The sequence below is a fragment of the Haliaeetus albicilla genome, chromosome W (assembly GCF_947461875.1).
Source record: "Haliaeetus albicilla chromosome W, bHalAlb1.1, whole genome shotgun sequence".
NCBI lineage: Eukaryota > Metazoa > Chordata > Aves > Accipitriformes > Accipitridae > Haliaeetus > Haliaeetus albicilla.
The window spans coordinates 17,583,106-17,608,812 of NC_091515.1; the positions used below are offsets into that span (position 1 = coordinate 17,583,106).

The following is a 25,707-nucleotide window of genomic DNA, read 5'->3' on the forward strand; positions in this document are numbered from 1 at the left end:
CCTTGGCCAGTTCAGGTCAGCTGCCCCAGCTATGCCCCCCACCTCCCAGGTTCCTGTAAAAATTAACTCTATCCCAGCTGAACCCAGGACATTATCCACCCCTTATTCTATACCATCTACATCATGCCCAGATCTTACATTTTCCAATCGACCACTACCACTTCCTTGTCTTATATATATAAGTATATGGACTTGCGTCCGTCCCCGTCGTCCCCCCGCACACACACACACACGCGAATGGTATTCCTTTAGCGTATGGGCTATTCCTCTAATGTGTCCATTGATTTTATTTAGTCCATGACTTTGGGGCTCCATCTGTTGTAACAGTTCTTCAGGATAAGAGAGATGGTGTGAGATGGTGGGTTGTTGTATGCTGCCTCTGGAACTTGTGGCTAGTACATTTGGTGCAACTCACGCCCTTGTTCTGCAGGTCGAGGATGTTGATCTTGAGGAAATTGCTGGGTGTCAGTTCAAGTTCTGTCGCTGTTGTACTTGGCTTAGTTTCAAAGTCCATCCCGCAGTCATTTGGGTAATTCTTACAGTAATACCCTTGATATGGCATATAGACACTATAGATACAATGACATGCATTGGCAGGGTATTTAGCAGTTAGGTATCATACAGCCCAATTCATTGGCTATTCTCTCCCAAAATCAAATCTCCCTGAGGTACACATCGAACTTCCCCATCCTTCTGCATCACCCACCAGGTGTACCCAGGTCCCTGAGCAAAAACAACCCCTTGAATGGGTTTGCCTCTGCTTGAGGGAGGACTAACCCAGACTGTCTTTCCTAACATACTCCTCATGCGCACTACAGGGACTTTATCGCCTTCTACAGTATGTGGAAGTCTTGGTTGGGCGGGGCCAGCCCGATTGGCGGATCCTCTAGTATTAACTAACCAGGTGGCTTTTGTTAAATGTGTATCCCAATGTTTGAAAGTCCCACCCCCCATCGCTCTCAATGTAGTTTTCAGCAGTCCGTTGTATCGTTCGATTTTTCCGGAGGCCGGTGCGTGATAAGGGATGTGATATACCCACTCAATGCCGTGTTCTTTGGCCCAGGTATCTACGAGGTTGTTTCGGAAGTGAGTCCCGTTGTCCGACTCGATTCTTTCTGGGGTGCCGTGTTGCCATAAAATTTTCTCTTCAAGGCCCAGAATAGTGTTCTGGGCAGTGGCATGGGACACAGGGTATGTTTCCAGCCATCCAGTGGTTGCTTCCACCATTGTAAGCACATGGCACTTGCCTTGGCGTGTTCGTGGGAGTGTGATATAGTCAATCTGCCAGGCCTCCCACTGTTTATATTTCAGCCATCGCCCCCCATGCGACAGGGGTTTTTGCCGCTTGGCTTGCTTAATTGCGGCACATGTTTCACATTCGTGGATGACCTGTGCGATAGTGTCCATGGTCAAGTCCACCCCTCGATCTCGAGCCCATCTATATGTTGCATCTCTCCCCTGATGGCCTGAGGTATCGTGGGCCCACCGAGCCATAAATAGCTCACCCCTACGTTGCCAGTCCAGGTCCACCTGAGACACTTCAATCTTGGCAGCCTGATCTGCCTGCTGATTGTTTTGATGTTCTTCAGTGGCCCGACTCTTGGGTACATGAGCATCTACATGACGTACTTTTACCACTAGCTTCTCTATCCGAACAGCGATATCTTGCCACAGTGCGGCAGCCCAAATGGGTTTACCTCTGCGTTGCCAGTTGCCCTTCTTCCATTGCTGTAGCCACCCCCATAGGGCATTTGCCACCATCCATGAGTCAGTATAGAGATAGAGCACTGGCCACTTTTCTCTTTCAGCAATATCTAATGCTAGCTGGATGGCTTTCACCTCCGCAAACTGACTCGATTCACCTTCTCCTTCAGCAGTTTCTGCAACTAGTCGTGTAGGACTCCATACAGCAGCCTTCCACCTCCGATGTTTTCCCACGATGCGACAGGACCCATCAGTGAACAGGGCATATTGCCTCTCATTTTCTGGCAGTTTATTATACAGCGGGGCCTCTTCAGCCCGTGTCACCTCCTCCTCTGGCAACATTCCAAAGTCTTTGTCTTCTGGCCAGTCCGTGATCACTTCTAAAATTCCTGGGCGACTGGGGTTTCCTATGCGAGCCCGTTGTGTGATCAGTGCAATCCACTTACTCCACGTGGCATCAGTCGCGTGATGTGTAGAGGAAACTTTCCCTTTGAACATCCAGCCCAGCACTGGCAGTCGGGGTGCTAAGAAGAGCTGTGTTTCAGTACCAACCACTTCTGAGGCAGCTCGAACTCCTTCATATGCTGCCAATATCTCTTTTTCAGTTGGAGTATAGCGAGCCTCGGATCCTCGATATCCCCGACTCCAAAACCCCAGGGGTCGGCCTCGGGTCTCTCCAGGTGCTTTCTGCCAGAGGCTCCAGGTAGGGCCATTCTCCCCCCCTGCAGTGTAGAGCACATTTTTAACATCTGGTCCTGTCCGGACTGGCCCAAGAGCTACTGCATGAACAATCTCCCGCTTAATTTGTTCAAAGGCTTGTCGTTGCTCAGGCCCCCATTTAAAATCGTTCTTCTTCCGGGTAACTTGGTAGAGAGGACTTACAATTTGACTGTAATTTGGAATATGCATTCTCCAAAAGCCCACAACACCTAAGAAAGCCTGTGTTTCCTTTTTATTAGTCGGTGAGGACATAGCTGCTATTTTGTTGATCACGTCCGCAGGGATCTGACGACGCCCGTCTTGCCATTTTACTCCTAAGAACTGGATTTCCTGCGCAGGTCCCTTGACCTTACTTTCTTTTATGGCAAAGCCAGCCTTCAAAAGGATTTGGATTATTTTCTTCCCTTTCTCAAAAACTTCTTCTGCCGTGCTGCCCCATATGATGATGTCATCAATATATTTCAGGTGCTCTGGAGCTTCACCTTTTTCTAGTGCAGTCTGGATCAGTCCATGGCAAATAGTGGGGCTGTGTTTCCACCCCTGGGGCAGTCGATTCCAGGTGTACTGGACACCCCTCCAAGTGAAAGCAAACTGTGGTCTGCACTCCGCTGCCAAAGGAATGGAGAAAAATGCATTAGCAATGTCAATTGTGGCATACCACTTAGCTGTCTTTGATTCCAGTTCATATTGAAGCTCTAACATATCTGGCACAGCAGCGCTCAGCGGTGGCGTGACTTCATTCAGCCCACGATAATCTACTGTTAGTCTCCAGTCCCCATTAGATTTCCGCACGGGCCATATGGGACTATTAAAGGGTGAGTGAGTCTTGCTGATCACTCCTTGGCTCTCCAATTGGCAAATCAGCTTATGGATGGGGATCAGGGAGTCTCGGTTGGTGCGATATTGCCGCCGGTGCACCGTTGTGGTAGCAATTGGCACCTGTTGTTCTTCAACCTTCAGCAACCCCACAACCGAAGGGTCCTGGGAGAGACCAGGCAGGGTAGACAGCTGTTCAATCTCCTCCGTCTCCAATGCAGCTATACCAAAGGCCCAACGGTACCCTTTTGGGTCCTTGAAATACCCCCTTCTGAGATAATCTATACCAAGGATGCACGGGGCCTCTGGGCCAGTTGCAATGGGGTGTTTATGCCACTCATTCCCGGTTAGACTCATTTCGGCTTCCAATACGGTTAGCTCTTGGGATCCCCCTGTCACACCAGAGATACAGATGGGTTCTGCCCCTTTATAACTTGATGGCATTAGGGTACATTGTGCACCAGTGTCTACTAGAGCCTTATATTCCTGTGGGTCTGACGTGCCAGGCCATCGAATCCACACTGTCCAGTAGACTCGGTTGTCCCTCTCCTCCACCTGGCTGGAGGCAGGGCCCCTCTAATCCTGGTTAGAATATCTGTTACCCACTTTTTGCACATGTGAATCAGAAGTCCCTTCAAGAGGATCAGAAATGAGATCGGCCCATCTACTGCGCCCGGGGGACTGCTCACGGGAAACTGGAGCAGCAGTTTTCCAAGAAGAATCTTCTTTTCTGGTTGCTTTTTCTCGCAACTCCCGTACCCGTGAATCCAAGACTGAGGTAGGTTTTCCATCCCACTTCCTCATGTCCTCTCCATGGTCACGCAGGTAAAACCACAGGTTAGCCCGTCGTGTGTACTTTCTCTCTCCTCTCTCTTGGGCAGAGGAACGCTTACTCCCAATAACTGCAATGCGGGCCTGTACAGGTGAGGAGGAGGACATATCTACTTTGAATTGCTGGAACTCTCGGGACAATTCCTCTACAGCTGAGACACAGGCCCGTAGGGAGGAAGAGAGACTTCCTTCATATTGCCGGAGTTGGACAGCCAATTCATCCACCGTTTGTCCATAGCCTTCTTTCCAGGACATTACTGCCAATGAGTTGGCATAGGTTGGTGGTGCACTTCGTAGAAACTTCCGCCACATCGGTTGTGTGCATTGGACTTCATCTGGATCTGTGGGTGACTGCGCATTTTCTGGATCATTATAAATCACCTCCAGCACAGCTAATTCCCTCAGGTACTGGATACCTCTCTCCATGATGGTCCACTTGCCTTGGTGACATGTAACTTCATCCCTGAAAGGGTATCTTTCCTTTACACCTAACAGAAGTCGCCTCCAGAGGCTGAGGACTTGTGTTTTTCTCCCAATTGCCTTGTCGATGCCCCCTTCTCTAGACAGAGATCCCAACTGCTTGGCTTCCTTACCCTCTAATTCCACACTACTAGCCCCATTATCCCAGCATCGGAGCAGCCAGGTAACAATGTGCTCACCTGGGTGGCGGCTAAAATCTTTTCGCATGTCACGCAACTCACTCAGGGATAGAGATCGGGTAATTATTTCAGGTTCTGCCTCTTCCTCCTGTTCTCGCGATGACCCTGGTTCATCTTCATCTCTCACTGAGCGAACTGATTTCTTTGTGTGTTTCTTTTTCTGTACAGGGGCAACTGATACTGGCACAGGTTGGTTCTCTGGTTTAGTGGCAGTATCTGTCACTGGGGTAGGGGCAGCCATGGTACCTGTTGTCGTGGTAGGGGCGGCCACGGTGCATGTTGTCGGGGTTGGGGCAGCCATGGTGCATGTTGTCGGGGTTGGGGCAGCCACGGTGCATGTTGTCTTGTTTTCCATCTTTTCCCCCTTTTCCCCCTGGGGGTGCTGCATAGTATCAAGCAGGGTTTGGTAGATACCGGCCAGGGCCCAGCACAGTGTAGTGAGTTGTGTGTCTCTGGGATAGCCACAGCATTTTCCTTTCAAAAATTCTATCACTTCATGAGGGTTCTGCAGTTGTTCGGGAGTGAACTTCCAAGTCACTGGAGGTGAGAAGTTCTCTAGATACCTGCCCACATCCTCCCACATGCCGTGCCACCCATGAATATCCAGCTTTGGGACAGATCTCTGGGTGGTACTCTTAAAGAGCCTCTTTGTAGCCCTAGACAAGACCTGAAACATAGTCAGGAGGCATAGCACTAACAGCACACAGGCTTGCGCATCCCAAGGATATTCAAAATTCTCGAAAACTGTTGTAATTAGTTGGAAAGAGAAAAAGGAGGGGAACGGATGGGGGGAAGTATCCCCCCCTGACTTCCCCATGGGTTGGGTGTAATTACCAATAAAATCCGACAGAAGGTGCCCAAAGTCTGGAAATGATATCACTGCCTCATACAGATAACAGCTTAACCTCATGACCAGTGATGTAATCATTTCACAAGTCGACATTGCCCAGTACAGCAAAATGATAATCCCAATCACTCTCCCAGAGATGAGATACGCAACTACAGGCAATACATAAAGCATATAAGAACTTACAAAACGCCACCATGTAAACAGCTGAATCAGCATTGTGACTAACATCTATTTATCTAGTATAAGAAATGCGTATGACAAATTTGTTTCAACACGCTCTGGCCAGATCTGTCGTTATCTCAACCCTTCGTGCCCCACGTTGGGCGCCAAAAAAGGACTGTCGTGGTTTCAGCCCAGCTGGTAACAAAGGACCACGCGGCCGCTCGCTCACTCCTCCCGCCCCCCTCCGGTGGGATGGGGGGAAGACGGAGGAGAGGAAAAAAAAACCAAACCTGGAACCTCGAGGGTTGAGATAAAGGCAGTTTACTGGAACAACACAAAGAAATTGCAACAACAACAACGGTACTAATGAAAAAGTATACAAAAAGAGTGATGCACAGTGCAACTGCTCACCACCCGGGACCCGACGCTCTGCCACTTCCCCCACCGAAAAGAAGAGCCCACCCCCCGGCCCGCTCCCCCTTTATATACTGAGCATGATGTCACATGGTATGGAATAGCTCCTTGGCCAGTTCAGGTCAGCTGCCCCAGCTATGCCCCCCACCTCCCAGGTTCCTGTAAAAATTAACTCTATCCCAGCTGAACCCAGGACAATGCTGTTTTGGAGGCTTTCTCAAAGCAAGTTGAAGACACACAGCCTAAACGGAATTGCCTTGTGATTCATGGAACTTGGTGTAGTTACCCGTGCTCTCAATCTGGAAAGACACTTCAGGTCTAGACTTCCAGGAGTCTGTCTTGAGATGTGTTCTGGTCAATATTGCTATTCCTGACTTATGTGGCATGGAATATTAAAATAAATATATATTTTTTTTTTAAAAAATCCAACAAAACAAGACAAAACAAAAAAACCAAAAATACCCCAACCAAAAAACAACAAAACAACACAAAACTTACTGATGACACTCCTTGTGACAATATGTAAACACTGTGGAGAACAAAGCCAAAATCCATAATGCTCTTGGTACATTTTAAAGGACCAAAATCAAGCTAAATGAAATTAAATCCAAGCAAGAATGACATGCTTCATTTAGAAAGGACAAGTCAAAAGCAAAACTTATGTTTTCCACTGTTAAATGTTAAAGATGACCATGATTGATTGCATGTTGTCTGATGGGGCTAAGACTGGATATAACCTGTTTAGCATCAATTATGTTCATTCTAAATGAAGCATTAGGCTAATAAAGCACTAGCTGTCTATAGTTGATATTATAGACTTCTGTGGTGGAAAGCCTTAATATCAGAGCAGGCAAAGCTCTGTCAGAGAGTATAGATATAAGTACTTCGCCTTCAGGTATACCAACCCTCTTGGTATGTAATTTTTTTGATGCCTTGGCTTGTTGGGGAATAATGCTTTTTGCCAAGCTGGACATGTATACAGCAAAATTGTATCCCACCATACTGAAAACTGGAGGGTCTCATGCTTTGTTGCTTATGTGGTTTGAGCTGGTAGGTGGCAGGAGAGGCAGAAATATGTTCTCCATCTGTTATCTGTAGCAGTCTTACCACATGCTGCCAATAAACCTAAATGGTTTTGTTAAATTTTCTTAGCGGCTCCTCTTCTTGTTTCATCAGTTCCATATTGTTGTGGTTTAACCCCAGATGGTAACTAAGCACCACGCAGCCACTCACTCACTCCCCCCAACCCAGTGGGATGGGGGAAAGAATCAGGGGGAAATAAAAGGTAAAACTCATGGGTTGAGATAAGAACAGTTTAAAAGAACAGAAAGGAAGAAACTAATAATGATAATAACAACAATAATAAAATGACAATAATAATAAAAGGATTGGAATATACAAAACAAGTGATGCAAAATGCAATTGCTCACCACTCGCCAACTGATGCCCAATTAGTTCCCGAGCAGGGATCCCTCCCAGGCTAACTCCCCCCAGTTTATATACTAGGCATGACGTCACATGGTATGGAATACCCCATTGGCCAGTTTGGGTCAGCTGCCCTGGCTTTGTCCCCTCCCAACTTCATGTGCCCCTCCAGCCTTCTTGCTGGCTGGGCATGAGAAGCTGAAAAATCCTTGACTTAGTCTAAACATTACTTAGCAACAACTGAAAACATCAGTGTTATCAACATTCTTCGCATACTGAACCCAGAACATAGCACTATACCAGCTACTAGAAAGAAAATTAGCTCTATCCCAGCCAAACCCAGGACACATATTAACGTCATCTTCTTGACAGCACCTATCTGAAGGTGGAATCTCTCTGCCTGCAGCATTAAATAAGCAATATTTTAGATTAATCGAATTGATTAGTTTACCTCTGTTTAATCAGAATTGTAGTTGCCACTCCCAAAAAGCCGCGGTGCAACGTCCAGCCTCACCACTACCTCAGTTGCTGTATTTGCAATCTGAGGCAGGCCCTGTTTTTTCAGTCCTGAACTGCTCTGCTTCCTCTATCAAAATATGTTGATCGTGTACCACAGTTTCAATTGCAAATACATTTCAATCACTTCAGGTGTGCAGTAGGCTAAGGATAGAACTTAATTTGGTTCTTCCACCTCCAGCTTGTGTTTATGTTGGTAACCTGTCCATTTCTTCCCCACACCAGTAGGATTCCTTCCACTCATGCTTAGCAAGTTCTCTGAAAATTTCTGTTAATTGGATGAATCTCTCCAACTTGACTCCTACCTTGTGTGAAAATTAGAAGCTACTGCCATGTTTTTGCTAGGATTTCACCTTGAGTTTCACTCTAGGTAAACACATCCCTTTTTCCAGGTGAAACATGCATGTGAATGTGCAAAAGTTGAAGGAAGCTTTAAGGGAGACCAGAGTTACGATAGCAAACTACAGAAGGAAGAGCAGGAAGTCCCTGGCGACCCTTGATCTGTGCTAGTAGTGGCAGAGAACTCAGACATTGGGTTTAAGGGAGCAATGATATCGTTATGTTCTGAAATAATGTTGGTTTCCTATCTTGTCATCTTCTAGGATGTCAGAGAACTAAAATATCAATAAAGGGAGTGGGACAGGCCTTTGCATACTTAACTTGTATTATCTATTCAGAGTAATCTGGGAGTGGCATATATGTATGTCTTTTTTAAAAAAAATGCTTTATCTATAATCTCATTTATTTCACAGATAGATAGCAACATGGTAGTTATGGAGATTTTTAGGACATGTAAAGTATGTAAATGTAGACTTTGCTTAATAAAGGCTTGCTTGCATTGGTATGCTGTCTGCCAACTGCTAGGCATATGGCCACTTTGTCAGTTCCATTTTGGCATAGGTTTTTAAGCATACTTAAATAACTTCAGTTTTGCTCCTTGACTGGGTCGCTTGAGCCTTTCATTAGAACTTAACTGATGCTTCCTGCCTGGCATTGAGCATTGGCCAAGGATACTGGAAGGACACATTGGGCTCTGATCAGAGTTCCTGCTAAAGTTTATGGTAAATTGTGTTGACTTCAGTAGAAGTCAGATTGGGTTTGTATGTTTGAAGATGCTTATTTAAAACCCAAAATTAAATACTTCACATCTAAGCATGAGCCTAGCAATTTTCTAATACAAAGTCCTAATTCTGTAAGTAATTTATGATTCAAAGGCCTCAAGTTAACTAGCTAGTTACGTGTAAGGCATTTTGTTGCATTTTAAAGCCTCTAGATCAGGAGGAAGAATATAATTGTGCTAAGCAGATTCCCCTATTGTACATCAAAGAATAGGTTGAGCTAAATGCTCCAAAGGTGTAGTATTGGAAAGATTAAGATTACAGGTCAAAGCTATAAGACTTGCTCATGTACTTCTCATGCTAGAAGAATTTAGATGCAGCTTCAGTGATGCACTGGTGAACACTTCCAACTTGCCACAGTAATACATGAATGCGCTTTCCAGAGTTTAGAGTGGAGTTGGAATTTTTTATGTTGTTGCTGTTTAAATGGTGTCTAGGTAGGTAAATTTCACATGCTGATCTTAATGTGTTTAACTCTCGGTGACCATGGTTGAAGAATTAAGTATATCAGAATGATTAACTCTCTGAAGCCCCTTGGTTTGTCTTTTTAATTAAATTGCATTGGTAAAATGGAGGAATATGGAAATGCACAGTAAATATCTGCTGATGGCTGTTGAACTGAGATCTCAGATTTGAAGAAAAGGTCAGTTAACCTTCTTTGTACTCTAGAGGAGAAAAAATGGTCCATGCAATCTTACTACAACAGTAATTCGTTAATATTCATCCATCAAAAATTAAGTAAAAGTTTCTTGTTCTTTACGAAAGTGAAAAAATTTCCTTAATAAAAGGGGAAAATTTGACTTTGTGCCCCAGCCCAGGGATCATGATGGCTGCAAGGCTCTGCTTTGGAATTAAAATGTTGAGCACTGCCAGATGCCAGACACTGAGAAGAGGCTGAGTTTTGTTGGCAAATGGGATCTGCAAGTTAATTGGTGTTTTCTGTAGGCTTCTGGCTGTGAAATGAAATTGGAAGCCCTTTAGCCACGTGGATAACACAGGACCTGAATACAAATGTCACATGTCACCATCAGGGCCCACTGTGAAACAATAGTGTTCCCACTTGAACGCTGCATCATTACAGATCATTTAAATATGGGGATTACATTTAAACTAAAAGCCCCATTTGCCTTTTACTGCAATTTAAATGTCCTCTTAGCAAAAGCTAAGTGACAAATTAAATGAAAAAAGTGCCCACGTTTTTAAAGCTGTAATGCAAAACAACCTTTTATTGCTTCGCATGTGCCACGAATGAATCATTATACTTGTCAACCCTAAACCAAGCCATAACTGGAGCAGCTACTGTTATCAAAGCGAGGCTGCTCTTGTGACAGCTTAATAAAGCTGAAACTCTAAACTAAATCCCAGATGCTTAACCTGATGAAAGCAGTCAAGTAGAAAAATCTAAGACAAGTATCTTCTACTTGGTAGAGTGAGGGAGCCCAACAGCTTGTCAACATGTAGATTACAGGATCAGATATTTTTTTGTGAACTACCATTTTCAATATCTTTATATCTTCTTGCTTGCCTTCACGGTGAAGAAACTTCACATAATTTGCATGTTTCAAAACAAACATTTCTAATAATTTCCTCAGTTTTTATATTTAAAAACGGTTTAAGGGGGAAGAGACCTGTTTTGTGAGTCAAGGATTAGTTTCTTATGGAACAAAAATATGATGGTTGTGTCATGGTATGGTGGGTTGACCTTGGCTGGCTGCCAGGTGCCCACCAAGCCACTCTATTGTTCCCCTCCTCAGCAGGATGGGGGGAGAGAAAATAAGATGGGAAAGAACTCATGGGTCAAGATAAAGGCAGTTTAATAAAGCAAAGGAAAACCCAAAAGATTTATTCTCTACTTCCCATCAGCAGGCAATGTCCAGCCACTTCCTGGTAAGTAGGGCTTCAGTACACATAGCGGTCGCTCCGGAAGACAAATGTAAAATAATGAATGCCCCCCTTCCCTTCTCTTAGCTTTTAATGCTGAGCAGATGTCATATGGTATGGAATATCCCTTTGGTGAGTTTGGGTCAGCTGTCCTGGCTATGTCCCCTCCCAAGATCTTGCCCACTCCCAGCCTAATGGCCTTTGGGGGTGAGGGGGGGAAATGTTGGAGAGACAGCCTTGATGCTGTGTGAGCACTGCTCAGCAGTGGCCAACACACTGGTGTGTCATCAACACCTTTCTAGCTACCAATGCAGAGCACAGCACTATGAGGGCTTCTATGGGGAAAATTAACTCCATTCCAGCCAGACCCAATACACACGGGGAAGAGGGTATATCCAGAGAGCTCTTGCAAGGCAGGGCAGTGGGTAAAATTGGCAAACTTGTTATTGGTTTTCCTCATGCTGATCCTGATCTCTGTTGGTTCTCGTATTTCATGAAGTTGAGGAGAACTTAAAAGATATTCTGTACTTCCAGCTAGGTACTCTCCACATTTTAATGCATAAGCTTCTCCTGTCTATCTCAGCCACTTGTTGGTATCTGAAGCATTCTCCAGTGGGACTTCTGATTATGCTTTGTTCTAATGGAGATCTCACCATTCCTGGAGGAGCGAGGTGGCTTTGCCAGTCATTCTGAAGGCACTTGTCCTTCTTGTTGAGAAGCAATGAATATCATATACTACCTTCTTTAAGGTTTCCAAGTGACTGTCCTAGTGAAAGTGTACATGTGTTTAAAAACCAGATGTAAACCGCTTTAAAATCCTTTGATGACACTTCTATTTTAAAGGGGTCATAGGTTCTGTCTCCTATTATTGTTACTATTCTGGCACTTCCAATGCTGGAAAATGATGCTTTTGTAATAGAATTGATTAGGCTCAAATGGGGCACAGTGGCAGGTGTGCAGCAAGTGCTGAAGCTGATTTGTCTGTTGCACAAAGGGAATGATCTTAATTACCTGGCTCCACTTTCTTTGAAATAATCAAATGTTACTAACCTGGTAGCTTTTGGGGTTTTAGTTTTTTAAGAAAGAGACATGCATTCATGGGAAAAGCAAAGACATGTCAAACGTGCATCAGTTTCTTGCATATTTTAATTTTGCAAATGAATGGATTGATCTTAAGTATAAGTATATTAAACGTAAAATTCCAAGGCAAAGGCCAAGTTTCAGCCACTGATTATACAGGTATTGTAAATGAGGAAACACTGACCCAAAGCAGGGCTGCTACACAGCAGCCCTGACAAGATAGCATAATATTTCTAGGAAAAGCAATTTCTTGGTGTCATGGTTTAACCCCAGCCAGCAACTAAGCACCACGCAGCTGCTCACTCACTCCCCCCCACCCAGTGGGATGGGGGAAGGAATTGGGAAAAAAACAAGTAAAACTTGTGGGTTGAGATAAGAACAGTGTAATAAAACGGAAAGGAAGAAACTAATAATAATAATAATAAAAATAATAATAAAATGACAATACTAATAAAAGGATGGGAGTTTACAAAACAAGTGATGCACAATGCAATTGCTCACCACCAGCCAACTGATGCCCAGTTAGTTCCTGAGCAGGGATCCCTCCCAGCTCCACTTCCCCCAGTTTATATACTAGGCATGACATCACATGGTATGGAATACTCCTTTGGCCAGTTTGGGTCAGCTGCCCTGGCTGTGTCCCCTCCCAACTTCTTGTGCCCCTCCAGCCTTCTTGCTGGCTATGCATGAGAAGCTGAAAAATCCTTGACTTTAGTCTAAACACTACTTAGCAACAACTGAAAACATCAGTGTGTTATCAACATTATTCTCATGTAAACCCAAAACATAACACTATACCAGCTACTAGGAAGAAAATTAACTCTATCCCAGCCAAACCCAGGACACTTGGAAAGACTGTAATCAAACAGTCTAACAGAATTGTATGCCGGATCTTTAGTGTTGCTCAGTGTCCTAGCCCCCACTAAATCTGTTTCTACCACCACCCTCCCATTTACTGGGACAAAAGTAAAATATAATGGGATTAATGAAAACCAAGCAATGCTTAATCTCTTGGGAGAGTCTGCATACATTCCTTGCACTTCCTTTAGCTTCATGAATACATGCATACACAAGATGTGTAATTATTACAACACCTACTTTCACAGTGACTGAATACTTCTTAATATTTTTCAATTTGCATGTTTAAATCCTAATCAGTGTAAAGGCATGCTGTTCCTTTCTCCCGCATGAAGTCAGAGGTATGGATGTCTACTGAGAAATATAAAAGTACTGATGTTCCCCCTGTATGTACAAGGCATGCATGTATTGTGTAAAGCAGTAATGTAACCTATTTCTTTGTGGTGTGAGGCACACTAAAGATGAATGACAACTGTGCATTTTCAAAAAGAGGGCTATTTGAACCAAAGATCTGTTTTGGCAAAGCTGGCTTTTTCTGGATCAAAAGGATTAGTGTTGAACCAAAATAGGCAATTCCTCACTGCAGTATGACAGTTCTAATATTCATTCCCTTGTGAAATTAATAGCAAATTGCAGTCACAGCATGACTTGACTTCCAGTTATCTTCTGGGGGGGGAAATTTGCATATTGGTTTGTGATATATTGCCATTGTGCTGTGAGGAGCTTCATATTGGAAAGACATGGGTCACAGTCAAGGGATCCAAATCAGAACTTTACTTTTGGTTTAGTTCGGGGGGGGGAGAATGTGTCAGCCTTCTGAGATCCAGTATGAAAAGATATCTGGTGCCTGGGGAAAGGGAGACAGGAAACAGTGAGCTGTGTTAGAAAAACAGATTATGTAAACACATTCTCTGGTTTTTTCTTTTTTTGTTTGTTTTCCATTTAATGAGACATATGTTCATATATTGCGGGTGGCATTGGTGACATCATGAAAGCTAGTCAAACAGGTAAACTTACTTGAGAATGCCAAGAATGTATTTTGGGAAACTTCTTTTGAGTATAGGCTGTTGTGAACAACAGCTTCCAGGCTGAAGTCACTAGAAATGGATTTAGATATGTTCCCCACAAATTAATTACAAGTAGCTGCCCTTCATTTTTCCGTAAGTCTTATCTGTAGTAAGGGGTAAGTGTGATCAGCAGTTTCCCCATATAGGAGTCATTAAGCAGAAAATAGAGAATCTCTTGTTTGAGGCCAGTGTAAGCTTTCAGGTTGGTGGTGACATTTAAGGGCCAGCTCATGAGGGCTTCCACTGAGCAGCCTCAGAGTGAAATAAGGAAGAATATCCTCTGGGCTCCTTCCAGTTGGCATGTGGTAAAATCTGGGCACAAATGAACGTTTTCCTCAGACTTTTCAGCGCTAGGAGCAGGACAGGAAACTGTGAACAGAAAGAGCCAGAATGGAGCAGATGTCAGGGGAGGGGGAAGGTGCTTGGGGAGAAGGAGGAGGAAGAAATGAATACAGGCAAATGCACACACGTGGTGGGGAAAGATCACACAAAAACTTGAAACCCAAATAGGCTGAAGAGTGTGGGGTCACTGGCATTATGCTTCCGTCTCCCAGATGGTAGCCTTTGTAGTGCTACAGGAGCTGAGCCTGAGGCTCTTTCTGTTCCCTTCTTTTCTCAGTGAGGGAGTTTTGTCTCTCACTCCTCTTTCTGCAGGGAATTGGGCAGCCGTGAAAGCTGGTCAAGATCTCAGATGTGCACGCAGCTTGCCCTGAAGTCACCTCGAGCAGGGTGGAGTTGATCTATTGAAATTTTAAGTGGTTTGTGTGGGGTTTATTAGAAATACACCTATCCTTATGTTTCATTTGCATTAAAATAGCATGGATTTCCGAGATAATCACTGCTAACAATGTAGTTATGCTTGACACAGTTTCCCTCTTTAAACCAAAGAAGTTTTTAAAGGATTTTGGTACTTTGGGGTATCCCTTCCCTTTCCTGCCTCTTCGATGTACTGCATGCATAGTGGAGCTTCTGAAGAAAGCAAGTGAATTCCTTTGCTTCTAGTGGTGTTTCTGAGGAGCAGAAAGAGAAAAGGCCACTCATTTTGTAGGGGCATGGTGTAATCAGTAGTGTGCATTCCACCTTGCTGGATTATTGAAATACTTACCGCATGTAGTTAAGATATTCCACTTTGCTTTTGCTTCAGCCTGAAAACACAGGGAATCTGGTTACAAAGTATTATAATTGGCTTTTTTTTTTTTAGATGCCGAGAGGTACAGTGTCTCCTCAGTGCCCTAAAGTAATACTTGATTTTGAAAATAAATAAATAAGCCCAAGATAACTATTATACAAGGCTTTCCAATATGCCCCATTGTCCTGGTTTCGGCTGGGATAGAGTTAACTTTCTTCCTAGTAGCTGGCACAGTGCTATGTTCTGGATTTGGTATGAGAATAATGTTGATAACACACTGGTGTTTTCAGTTGTTGCCAAGTAATGTTTAGACTAAGTCAAGGATCCTTTTATTAGTATTGTCATTTTATTATTGCTACTATTATCATTATTAGTTTCTTCCTTTCTGTCCTATTAAACTGTTCTTATCTCAACCCACAAGTTTTACTTTTTTCCCTGATTCTCTCCCCCATCCCACTGGGTGGGGGGGAGTGAGTGAGCAGCTGCGTGGTGCTTAGTTACTGGCTGGGGTTAAACCATGACACCCATCTTCTGTTTTGTTTTGTACATTGCAAGAAATATAGTCCTTTTGTCTTGGACAGTGCTGTGAATGTATTGATGCTTAATAATAAGAACCAGTTGTAATGCCATCCAGGGGGACCTGGACAAGCTCAAGAAGTGGGCCCATGTGAACCTCATGAGGTTCAACAAGGCCAAGTGTAAGGTCCTGCACCTGGGTCGGGGCAACCCCCAACATCAATAGAGCCTGGGGGATGAAGGGATTGAGAGCAGCCCTGTGGAGAAGGACTTGGGGGTACTGGTGGATGAAAAGCTGGACATGACTCTGCAATGTGTGTTTGCAGCCCAGAAAGCCAACTGTATCCTGGGCTGTATCAAAAGAAGCATGGCCAGCAGGTTGAGGGAGGTGATTCTGCCCCTCTACTCCGCTCTGGTGAGGCCCCACCTGGAATACTGCGTCCAGCTCTGGCATCCTCAGTACAAGAAAGACATGGACCAGTTGGAGCAGATCCAGAGGAGGGCCACAAAAACGGTCAGAGGGCTGGAACACCTCTCCTATGAAGAAAGGCTGAGACAGTTGGGGTTATTTAGCCTGGAGAAAAGAAGGCTCCAGGGAGACCTTATTGCAGCCTTTCAATACTTAAAGGGGGCTTATAAGAAAGATGGGGACAGACTTTAGTAGGGCCTGTAGCAATAGGACAAGGGGTAATGGTTTTAAACTAAAAGAAAGTAAATTCGGACTAGATATAAGGAAAAATTTTTTTACAGTGAGGGTGGTGAAACATTGGAACAGGTTGCCCATAGAGGTGGTAGATGCCCCATCACTGGAAACATTCAAGGTCAGGTTGGATGGGGCTCTGAGCAACCTGATCTAGTTGAAGATGTCCCTGCTCATTGCAGGGGGGTTGGACTAGGTGACCTTGAAAGGTTCCTTCTGTCACGACCCAGGCTGGACAGACCAGGGAGTGCTGTTACATTCAGAATTCCCTCGGGCTAAATTAAGGTGAAACGACACCAAACGATCAGTTAAACGTTTTATTCATGGCAGAAGCAAACTGAACTTGGGAGGCATAACAGTAGGTGGCGGGGTTTCTCTCAACAGGAATTGGCATGAAACTACCTCAGTAAACCGTGTAACCCATGGTAACCATATACATCAATTCAGGGAAGGAGAGCCCTCCCATTGAGACACGAGGTTCAGAGTGGACCCCCTTGCTTTCTAGACTCCTCCTCACAGAAGAGCCTAGGGGTGGCTAGACCCACTCCTAGTCCCAGACTTGGTCAACGGTTTTATCTCTAAAGGGATGAGGTGTAGGGATTATGAAAAAGGAAAGAGAAAGAGAGAGCGAGACAGAGAGAGGAAGAGAAAAGAGAAAGATTTTACCGGTCCTGGGTCCAGCGTTGGTCCAGCCAGTCTAGAGGTCCAGTCAGCCGAGGGGTCCAGTTCCGGTGGGTGCGCGCAAGTGGGGCTTCAGTTTATGTCCTTTTATCATCTCCTTGCCCCTCCTTTAGGCGGGCACTTGAACTCATTAGGCTAATGCGCAGTTTGTGCTTTCAGAACCTTTGGGAAATGGGTCGGTGGGCTTGGGGGTCGTTTGGGGAGTAACTTCTTGCCTGCAGACATGACTATCATTTGATCTTTGGCCATGTACGGTGAGCTGCTCAGAACATGGAGCTGTGTGCCATCCTGTTGCTGATGTCCTGTGCTGATGGGCTTCTTTTCACCTGTGGTTCCTTGCTATGCAGGGTTTGTTGTTATGCAGAGTTCATCCTTATGCAGAACTTGCCCCACCACAATGTTTGAGACATTAACTCTTTCAGTCTCACACCTTCCAACCCAAACCATTCTATGTTTCTGTTCTATAATTTGGCTCTGTTTGGGGAGTGAAGCATGTTGAAGAGTGTGTCTAAAGAAAGTAATATGATTTGATTTTAAAAGAAGTTTTTAAAAACAGTATTGGCTTTATTCGCTCCCATGGGAAGTTTCAGACATTTTAAAAAAAAACAAAACCAAAACACAACCAAAAAAAAATCTAAAAACAAACCCCCAAAAACCTCACAAACAAAAAACCAACAAAACAGCATGCTCTAATGTATGTAACTACTGTGCAGTAATAATCTGCATTAGTGTGGTGTCTCTCCGGTGTTCTGCACTGTATCATATCTTATTTTATTGTGGTTTTCAGATTTCTTTGATATTACTTCTCCATTCCATGTCAGCCTGAATAGCAGCAGACTTGCAACCTTAAGGATCAAGCTCTGTTTCTGCTGGCTCCTGTGCTGTGGCATACTGACATACTGAGTTACTTTAGGAATGAATGTAATGGGATGGCCTGTGATCTCGGTATCCATTTTGCATTCTTAGTTAGCAAAAGAATACTTGAATATGAGAATTCTGTTATCTTGAAAGAACCAGCTGCATTTTTATTCTTTTTTTCTTTTCTTTTCTTTTCCAGCCTGTCATGAAGATTGCATAGTTTAAGCATATTCTTTAAATCTCTTGTAGTGTATAAGGCACATTCTTAATGAGCAAATGAACTGTTGCTAAACAGTACTTTCAGATGTCTTTATGCTTCTGTCAAAGTTCACGCTTATGAAGAGACAGCTGATTTAGAAAAAAATCTTTCCATTTAAAATTGTTGCTAGAGACCCTGATGTATTTATGCCTGTCCTGCTATATAGTGTCAGGGAGCAGGTTCTAAAGTGATGGTATATGTGAAACGTCACTGCAAATTAGCTTTCCCTTTGAGCTCCATAAACAGAAAATGTAAAACAAATTTTCTAGTGTAACCAAATTACTGAAGTAGTAGCAGTAAAAATATTTTATTCCTATTAGACTGCAGAAAACCAGTGTTAACTGGATCTCTGAGGTCCAGATGTGTTTGGGAATGAGTTATATTCTGCTGGGGTTTGAGTGTGGAAGTATACATTTACAAAATATATGTCTTACTAATGCACTTGTTTGGTTCCTGTAATGTGAAGCTGGAAGATACATACTTCTTGTTTGTAGAAAACAACATTTGCTTCTGGTACAAAAAGTAGAAGAAAAACTTGGGTGATTTCCTGCTGTAACTTGATTTGAATTCTTGTTTGCTTTTGAGTGATGTTCCTGTCTGATGGGCCATACATTGTTAACTATGGATTTTCTAATACAAAAGACCCACTTATTGCCTTTTAATTGAGAAGGCTGTCTTGATTCAGTCTTTCAACTGCTTCAGATGGGCCACACCAGCTCCAAGATTCTGCGTCAGGAATTCAGTATGCCTGGTGTGGTGGGTTGACCCTGGTTGGATGCCAGGTGCCCACCAAAGCCGCTCTATCACTCCCCCTCCTCAGCTGGACGGGGGGGGAGAAAAATATAACAAAAGGCTCGTGGGTCAAGATAAGGACAGTTTAATAAAGTGATAGCAAAGGTCGCGCGCGAAAGCAAAGAAAAACAAATGATGTTATTCTCTACTTCCCATCAGCAGGCGATGTCTAGCCGCTTCTCGGGAAGCAGGGCTTCAGTACGCGTAGTGGTTGCTCCGGAAGACAAAATGCCCCCCTTCCGTCTCCCTTTACTTAGCTTTTATATCTGAGCTGACGTCATATGGTATGGAATATCTGTTTGGTTAGTTTAGGTCAGCTGTCCTGGTTATGTCCCCTCCCAAGATTTTGCCCTGCCCCAGCCTGCCATTGAGGGGGGGGGCAAAAATGTTGGAGAGACAGCCTTGATGCTGTGCCAGCACTGCTCAGCAGTAGCCAAAACACTGGTGTGTTATCAACACCTTTCTAGCTACTGATGCAGAGCACAGTGCTATGAGGGCTGCTATGGGGAGAATTAACTCCATCTCAGCCAGACCCAATACACCTGGTGTTAGGCATAGCTGGGAACCAAGCAGTGTAGCCTTTGAGGGGAGAAAAAGTGTTACAGTATAGAAGTTTGCAATTAGTCATTGGCTGCTGCATTTTTAATAGAAAATCTAATTTAGCAATTTTTTTTTTTAATCAGGTGCTCTGTGGATGTGTATAGTTTTAAATCCCCACTGCAAGTTGGAGCAGAAGACCAGTTGGCTAAAACAGCTGAAAAAATGGAACAGTGTGGATGTTTGTCCCTGGGAAGATGGAAACCATGGAAATGAGCTGCCCAATTTAACCAATGCTTTGCCTCAGGGTGGAAATGCTAACCAAGGTGAGCCTAAATATATGCACTGACTGCAACATTTAATATAGCCTCTATCTTATATACTCTAGCCTTGCAGAATTAAGCACTCTTTCCTGGGACAAGTAACTTTCTTGTTGAGGATTGACCAGCCAAATTTATTTTCACTAATACTATCCTTGCAGAAAGGATAAATGGGGGTGTGGGGGGGGGGTGTGCTGGGGCTGCAATGTTTTCAAAGCAAGTATTTGTGTTTAGTTAGGTTTTCTAACTTTTCACTTGGTCCTTCTAAATACTTGTTGCATGAAAATTGGATGTCCCTGAAGTATGTCATGTAAAAGCCTGTTGTTTCTTTGCTTGGCTATAATTTTATATCCCTTCTAGTGTTGGGGTTTTTGGTTTGTTTGCAGTTACAAAGCCTTTGATACTTACTTAAAGGGAGATCTGTTGTAACTGCATTAAACTGAGTGTGTGAGAAACTAAAGCAGATATCTGTGGGATGTGCTCTGTGTTGTGCAGTCTGCACTGATGGCGGGGGGGTGCAGAGGCAGCACTGCCTTCTTGGAGGAGGTGTCTCTTCTTACTCAATATCATGCTTTCTAATCTAAAATGTGATTATCAAATCTGACAGAAACCTTCTCCAGTCATCTTCAAGCAAAGATTGCTACTTTGCTAATAACTGAGGAAGATGCAGGATATTTACCTGGGAAAAAAACCCTCATAATCCTCGAAACCCTCAGTATTTTGATACATATTTCATATAATCATGATAATGTTAAAATTAAATGCTTGTGGGAGGTGGCAGATTTGGGCTTAGATGGGTTTTTCCTTGTTTCTTTTTCTTGGAAGATTACCTCTGAAGGAAATAGACTTTGTTCATTTTTAAATCTTGCAGCTACTAGCTGGGGACAGAAGTTCATTCAACATATAACTTCCTACAGAGGTGTTTTGCTTTCTGGATCTCGTGATGTTCAGCCCAACCTGGGCAGGCTAGTGGCAACTCTAACACAGCATTTCAACATTCATAGACACAGTGCCATGTCAACAGAGTGCTTTTGCCATAAGATGTCCAGTGAGGATTATGTCAGTCCCATGGCCTCAGTACCTCACTTTCTTTGCAATATTTGTATATGATTATGACAAAAAATTATACAAGTGCTCAAAGTTAATATCACTTCTCGAAGAGAACTAAAAATCTTTCATGTGATGTTTATGATGTTTATCTGTCCCTCATCCTAGTAGCTCTGGGTCTGAGAAGGAGAGAAGCTGGGGATGCTTGAGTAGCTGTGTGCCATATACTTTCTAGTTTGTTTTTAGGGGAGTTTTGTGCGTGCTGTTTAATGTCCTTCATCTCTAGCTGTTCCCTTTGCAAAGTCCTATTTAGCATTAGCTGTGCTGGTTTGTAGATCTCTCTGAATGCAAAGTGAATGGCACATACTTCGTCTGAGCTGTTGGGTAATAGGATGTGAAATGTCATCTGTGGTCTGCTCCTTGCAGAGGGGGGCAAGGCAGGCTGCGGTCAGCTGGGAGTTGGTGAATAGGCAGAAGACAAGAATACTGTGACTGATTCACATATGAATGAGTAAAAGCTGATGCAGCTTTCTGAACTTGTGAAAATGACAGATTCATCGAACAGGCCACATCGGACAGTGTTCACTCGAGCCATAGAGGCATGCGATCTGCACTGGCAAGACAGCCACTTACAGCACATTATCAGCAGTGACCTATACACCGACTACTGTTACCATGACAACACTGAAAACTCGCTCTTTGACTCTCATGGGTGGCCTCTCTGGCATGGTAAGTGGCTAAACCGGAAAGATGTTTTCATGACTTGCTGCTTTGTTCAGTTTCTATGGCATTATTTTGGGGGGATGGTGGGGAGATGAATGAAAAGCCTGGCAAAAAGAACAGAGGCTTCCTTGAAATGCTGGCTCAGAAGTAGTCCTTTAAGTCTCGCAGTTTTTAAAAAAAAACAAAGAAAACAAACAAAAAAGCCCTTTTGAGTAACCTAGCAAAACAGGCCATTGCAGACATGGAAGCATTGCTATTCCTCAATTATTTTCTCCATTTTAGAACATGTTCCTACAGCCTGTGCGAGGGTGGACGCATTACGATCTCATGGATACCCACGAGAAGCACTGAGGCTAGCGATAGCTATTGTTAATACACTAAGAAGGCAGCAGCAGAAACAGTTGGAAATGTTCCAGGCTCAGAATAAAGGTAAATGTGGGGAAGAGAGAAGGGCAAAGGACATGACAAGGTGACAATAACACCAGACTGGAACTTTGCATGAGAAAACTGCTTTTGAAACTAAAGCAAAAGAGGTGATTTTAACTCTTCAGTCCAAACGATCATAATGGTAATGTCACATTCTGGATGTTGGAGGGTTTTTTTTAAGCTGGGTTGTGAGCTCTGCAGGGCAAGGGCTCTGTTCTGCCTTCTGCGATATGTCTGACATGATGGGGCTGTTATCCCAATCAGGGTTTTTGATTACACAGTGTAAATATTCATCCTGTGTAATTTACAGGCTTTTAAACAGAGCTTTGCATTTGGCACACCAGGTATTTTAAATAATTTTTTCCTCTGACGTATAATTTAGCAGAGCTATATATTTCTGAGGTGGAAGCCTAAAGTTGACATTGAGGGTAACAACAAGGCAAAGTCTGCACTACAGAAATTCATAAAATTTGGCCATTTTTTCAAAAGTCTCTTGTGATGCTTAAAACTTTAGTGGATTCACATAACTGGAAATGAGATTTTTGAAACACTGGCTTTATAAAATGCTCTGCAGTGTTCCTCTGAGTACTACCCCTATTTTTTGAAGGAACATTCTACCAAAAATAATCCTGCACTAAACTTTGTCATAAGTTTGAAGAGGTATTGGAAGAAGAAAGGGATGGGTTTGTGGTTAAAGAATGCACATGGAAAAACTGGAATTACGTTCTTGCCTACTACAAGAACACCTTTCATTCAAATTTTATTTTAGATCTTTGTTGCTACTCTTAACTACGTGTATCCTCATGCATTGTAGGCAAAAATACCAGTGTGAAGTCATGTGTGTAAATTTTTCAAGTGTATGTGCAGGTGTTTTCCCAGAAATGATCATTTAGAAATTGAAGTGAAGACAAAGTAGACACCTGACTGAAAAAAAAGATTAGCTGGGAGTTTCTATGTGCCTCCATTTCCATTTCACAGTACCCAAGGAAGAAGTTTTGAGCACTATTGTGGATCCTAGATTTGAACAAAACTTAAAAGCACTTTGTATTATTACTTAGAATTTTTCTCAGTCTTTTTATCATGTAATATATCTTTCCTTAACATGTGCTCCCTTAAAAGCTTTGCACATTTTCCAGCTTTTCAGACTGGGGAGGTAAGAAGGGAGGGGGTTGTGTCAGTGTGTGTGTATGTGTGTACATACCACTGACAGGCGTGAAGGGTCTGCTGCAAGGGTGCTGGCTGTAGTACTGCTCCTTTTCATTCCCGGTTGTTAATGCAGTATCTAGACATTCAATACTTCTGTTAAGTTCCTTTCCCTGTGAGCAGTTTCTCTAGCTGTCAGCTACTATGCTAAAAATGGAGCATATGAAATGCGATTCATCCTACCCCAAAACAAAGTAGTTTGTCATTTCTATGTTGTTACTCACTGCTTTTGTGGGTTTTTCCCCCTTATGTTTGGAATTTAAAAAATATTCTTTTAATACTGCAAAATATTCTGGTCTTCTCTATAAGCAGATTAATTCTGCAGGTACAGTTTCAGTTCAGCAACCACCACATGCTTCTACTTAGCTTTCATTCATATGACTGATCTGATGTCCATGGAACCACTCGCGTGATCTGAAGTTAAATGTCTATATGAATGGAGGACTGAAGCCTTTGTTTGGCATGACATGAGTGAAGCTCATAAGTAGACAAAATAGATGAAATGGAATATAAGTCAGTAAGAAGTCACTGATATTAATCCTTTTTGGTAATATTATGTGTTTCTGCCTGTCATCTTTAGCACGTGCTATTTGTTGGCAAGACAATTATTTACTTGTTTGTTTTTCATATTACATATCAGTTGATTCTTTAAAAAAAAGCCACCCTCCTGAACACTCAGTTCAACAGTGTGGCTGTGTTTCACTTTGTAGCCCCACACGTTTAAATAGGCAAGAAGCAAGCTTTTAAAGTTATGTGGTTATATGGTTACTCAGAAAGATGGCACTTTGTGAACGAGAGAGAGCAGAGGCAGGTACAAGTTAGTGTGTAATAGGCAGAGAAACAGAGCATCTGTAATGGCTTGTATGCAATTTTTAAATGGTCACCCATAATGCATCTGATCTCTCATAGTTCAGCCATGTGTATGTGTCTATGAGAAAAAAATTGGGAGTTGGAATCAAAGGGGAGCTACTGCCATAAGACTCTTAGTTAAAAAAAGGGATTTGGGGAATCTCTAACCTCTGTTACCACAGCCACGCTTCCTTCAATTCATTGTGCTAAACTATTTTTTCATGTTGTAACTGATTGATGGATGAGGGCTACAAAACAAAGTATCCATGAAGGTATTTGTTGACTGAAACTTTACAATGACAAAAAAATACACTTAAAGGACAATTTTTTTCTCATATACCTCATTTAAACACTTTGTCCTTTTTTTCCCCCCTTTTTTTCTTTTTAGGAACTGTCATCCTGAGTTTATTACGTCAATAAATATTTAGATGCAAGATAAGCTCATATTTTATTTATTAAAATGGAACATTTTAGAATATTTTAATTTATTTCAGTGCCATCAGATTCACTTAAAATGTAAAAATGGTACTGCATCTTTTGAGTGAGGAAATGGTTGTGAATATTTTACCAAAAAAAAGTCTTTGCTATAATTTTTCAGCAGACATTTTCAGAAGTGTTACTGGTATCAAGTAAGAGATTTCAAAAGATACTGCAGTTGAAATTTTTGACCCATAATGTACTTTGCTAGTGCTCGAGATGTTTGGCTTTCGTCTATTTTCTTTTTTTCCTCTTTTAACATATTCACAAAGGGCAATGAATTCACCCTGAAAGATACTATTTTCTTCTTCTAAGCAGAAGCTACTGGAAATACTTTGAATTCTGTACTGAGAGCATTTTAATCAGTTTTACCTCTAAAATTGTTTTGAGGGGCTAACATGTATTCTCTTTCTCTCCCTCCTCCCTCCATCTTTTCTGTCACAGAACTTCTCCACAAAGGAGTAACCTCAATAACAAATCTTGAAGGTTGGGTGGGACACCCTTTGGATCCAATTGGCACTCTCTTCAGTAGCCTGATGGAAGCCTGCAGGGTGGATGATGAGAGCTTCCATGGATTCTCAGACTTCACGGGTAAGGCTATGCAAAGGGAGCAATCTTCTCTAAGTCTTCAGTAACTGGAGGCGTTTTTCTATCTTGCCTTTCTGAATTAACTTCGAAGCCAGTGTCTTTATAGTATAAGAACTCACATTTGCATTCCCTAAGAAAACATGAGGGAGAGAAAATGTTTAAAGTAAAATTTTGTTATAAGTTATATAAAAGCACTTCAAAAATTACCAGTTACTCATTCTTGAACACAATTCCGTATTTCACACTTGAAATAAAACCGAATAAGACTTTATAGCAGCAACCCTCTCCACATACATTGCTCTGTCCTCTTTGAGAAATTACAGGAAATCACAGAATTGTTGAGGTTGGAAGGCTCCTCTGGAGATCATCTAGTCCACCTGCTCTGCTCAGAGCAGGGTCACCTAGAGCAGGTTGCCCAGGACTGTGTCCAGTTGGGTTTTGAACAACCCCAAGAATGAACACTGTACAACCTCTCTGGGCGACCTCTTGCAGTGTTTGACC

General features: G+C 43.0%; 1 protein-coding gene and 1 long non-coding RNA gene across 2 annotated transcripts in view; both read left to right on the forward strand.

Moving 5' to 3' along the window:
• Positions 1 to 25,707, forward strand: part of LOC138683504 (uncharacterized) — a 612,710-nt gene that overhangs the window by 265,663 nt on the left and 321,340 nt on the right. The gene's annotated exons all lie outside the window — the stretch shown is intronic.
• Positions 1 to 25,707, forward strand: part of LOC138683498 (zinc finger SWIM domain-containing protein 6-like) — a 158,066-nt gene that overhangs the window by 112,536 nt on the left and 19,823 nt on the right. Inside the window, exons 5-8 of the mRNA XM_069775393.1 lie at positions 19,720 to 19,899; positions 21,493 to 21,669; positions 21,946 to 22,092; positions 25,063 to 25,209. Of these exons, the coding sequence (XP_069631494.1) occupies positions 19,720 to 19,899; positions 21,493 to 21,669; positions 21,946 to 22,092; positions 25,063 to 25,209 (651 nt within the window). The remainder of the gene's footprint in view (positions 1 to 19,719; positions 19,900 to 21,492; positions 21,670 to 21,945; positions 22,093 to 25,062; positions 25,210 to 25,707) is intronic.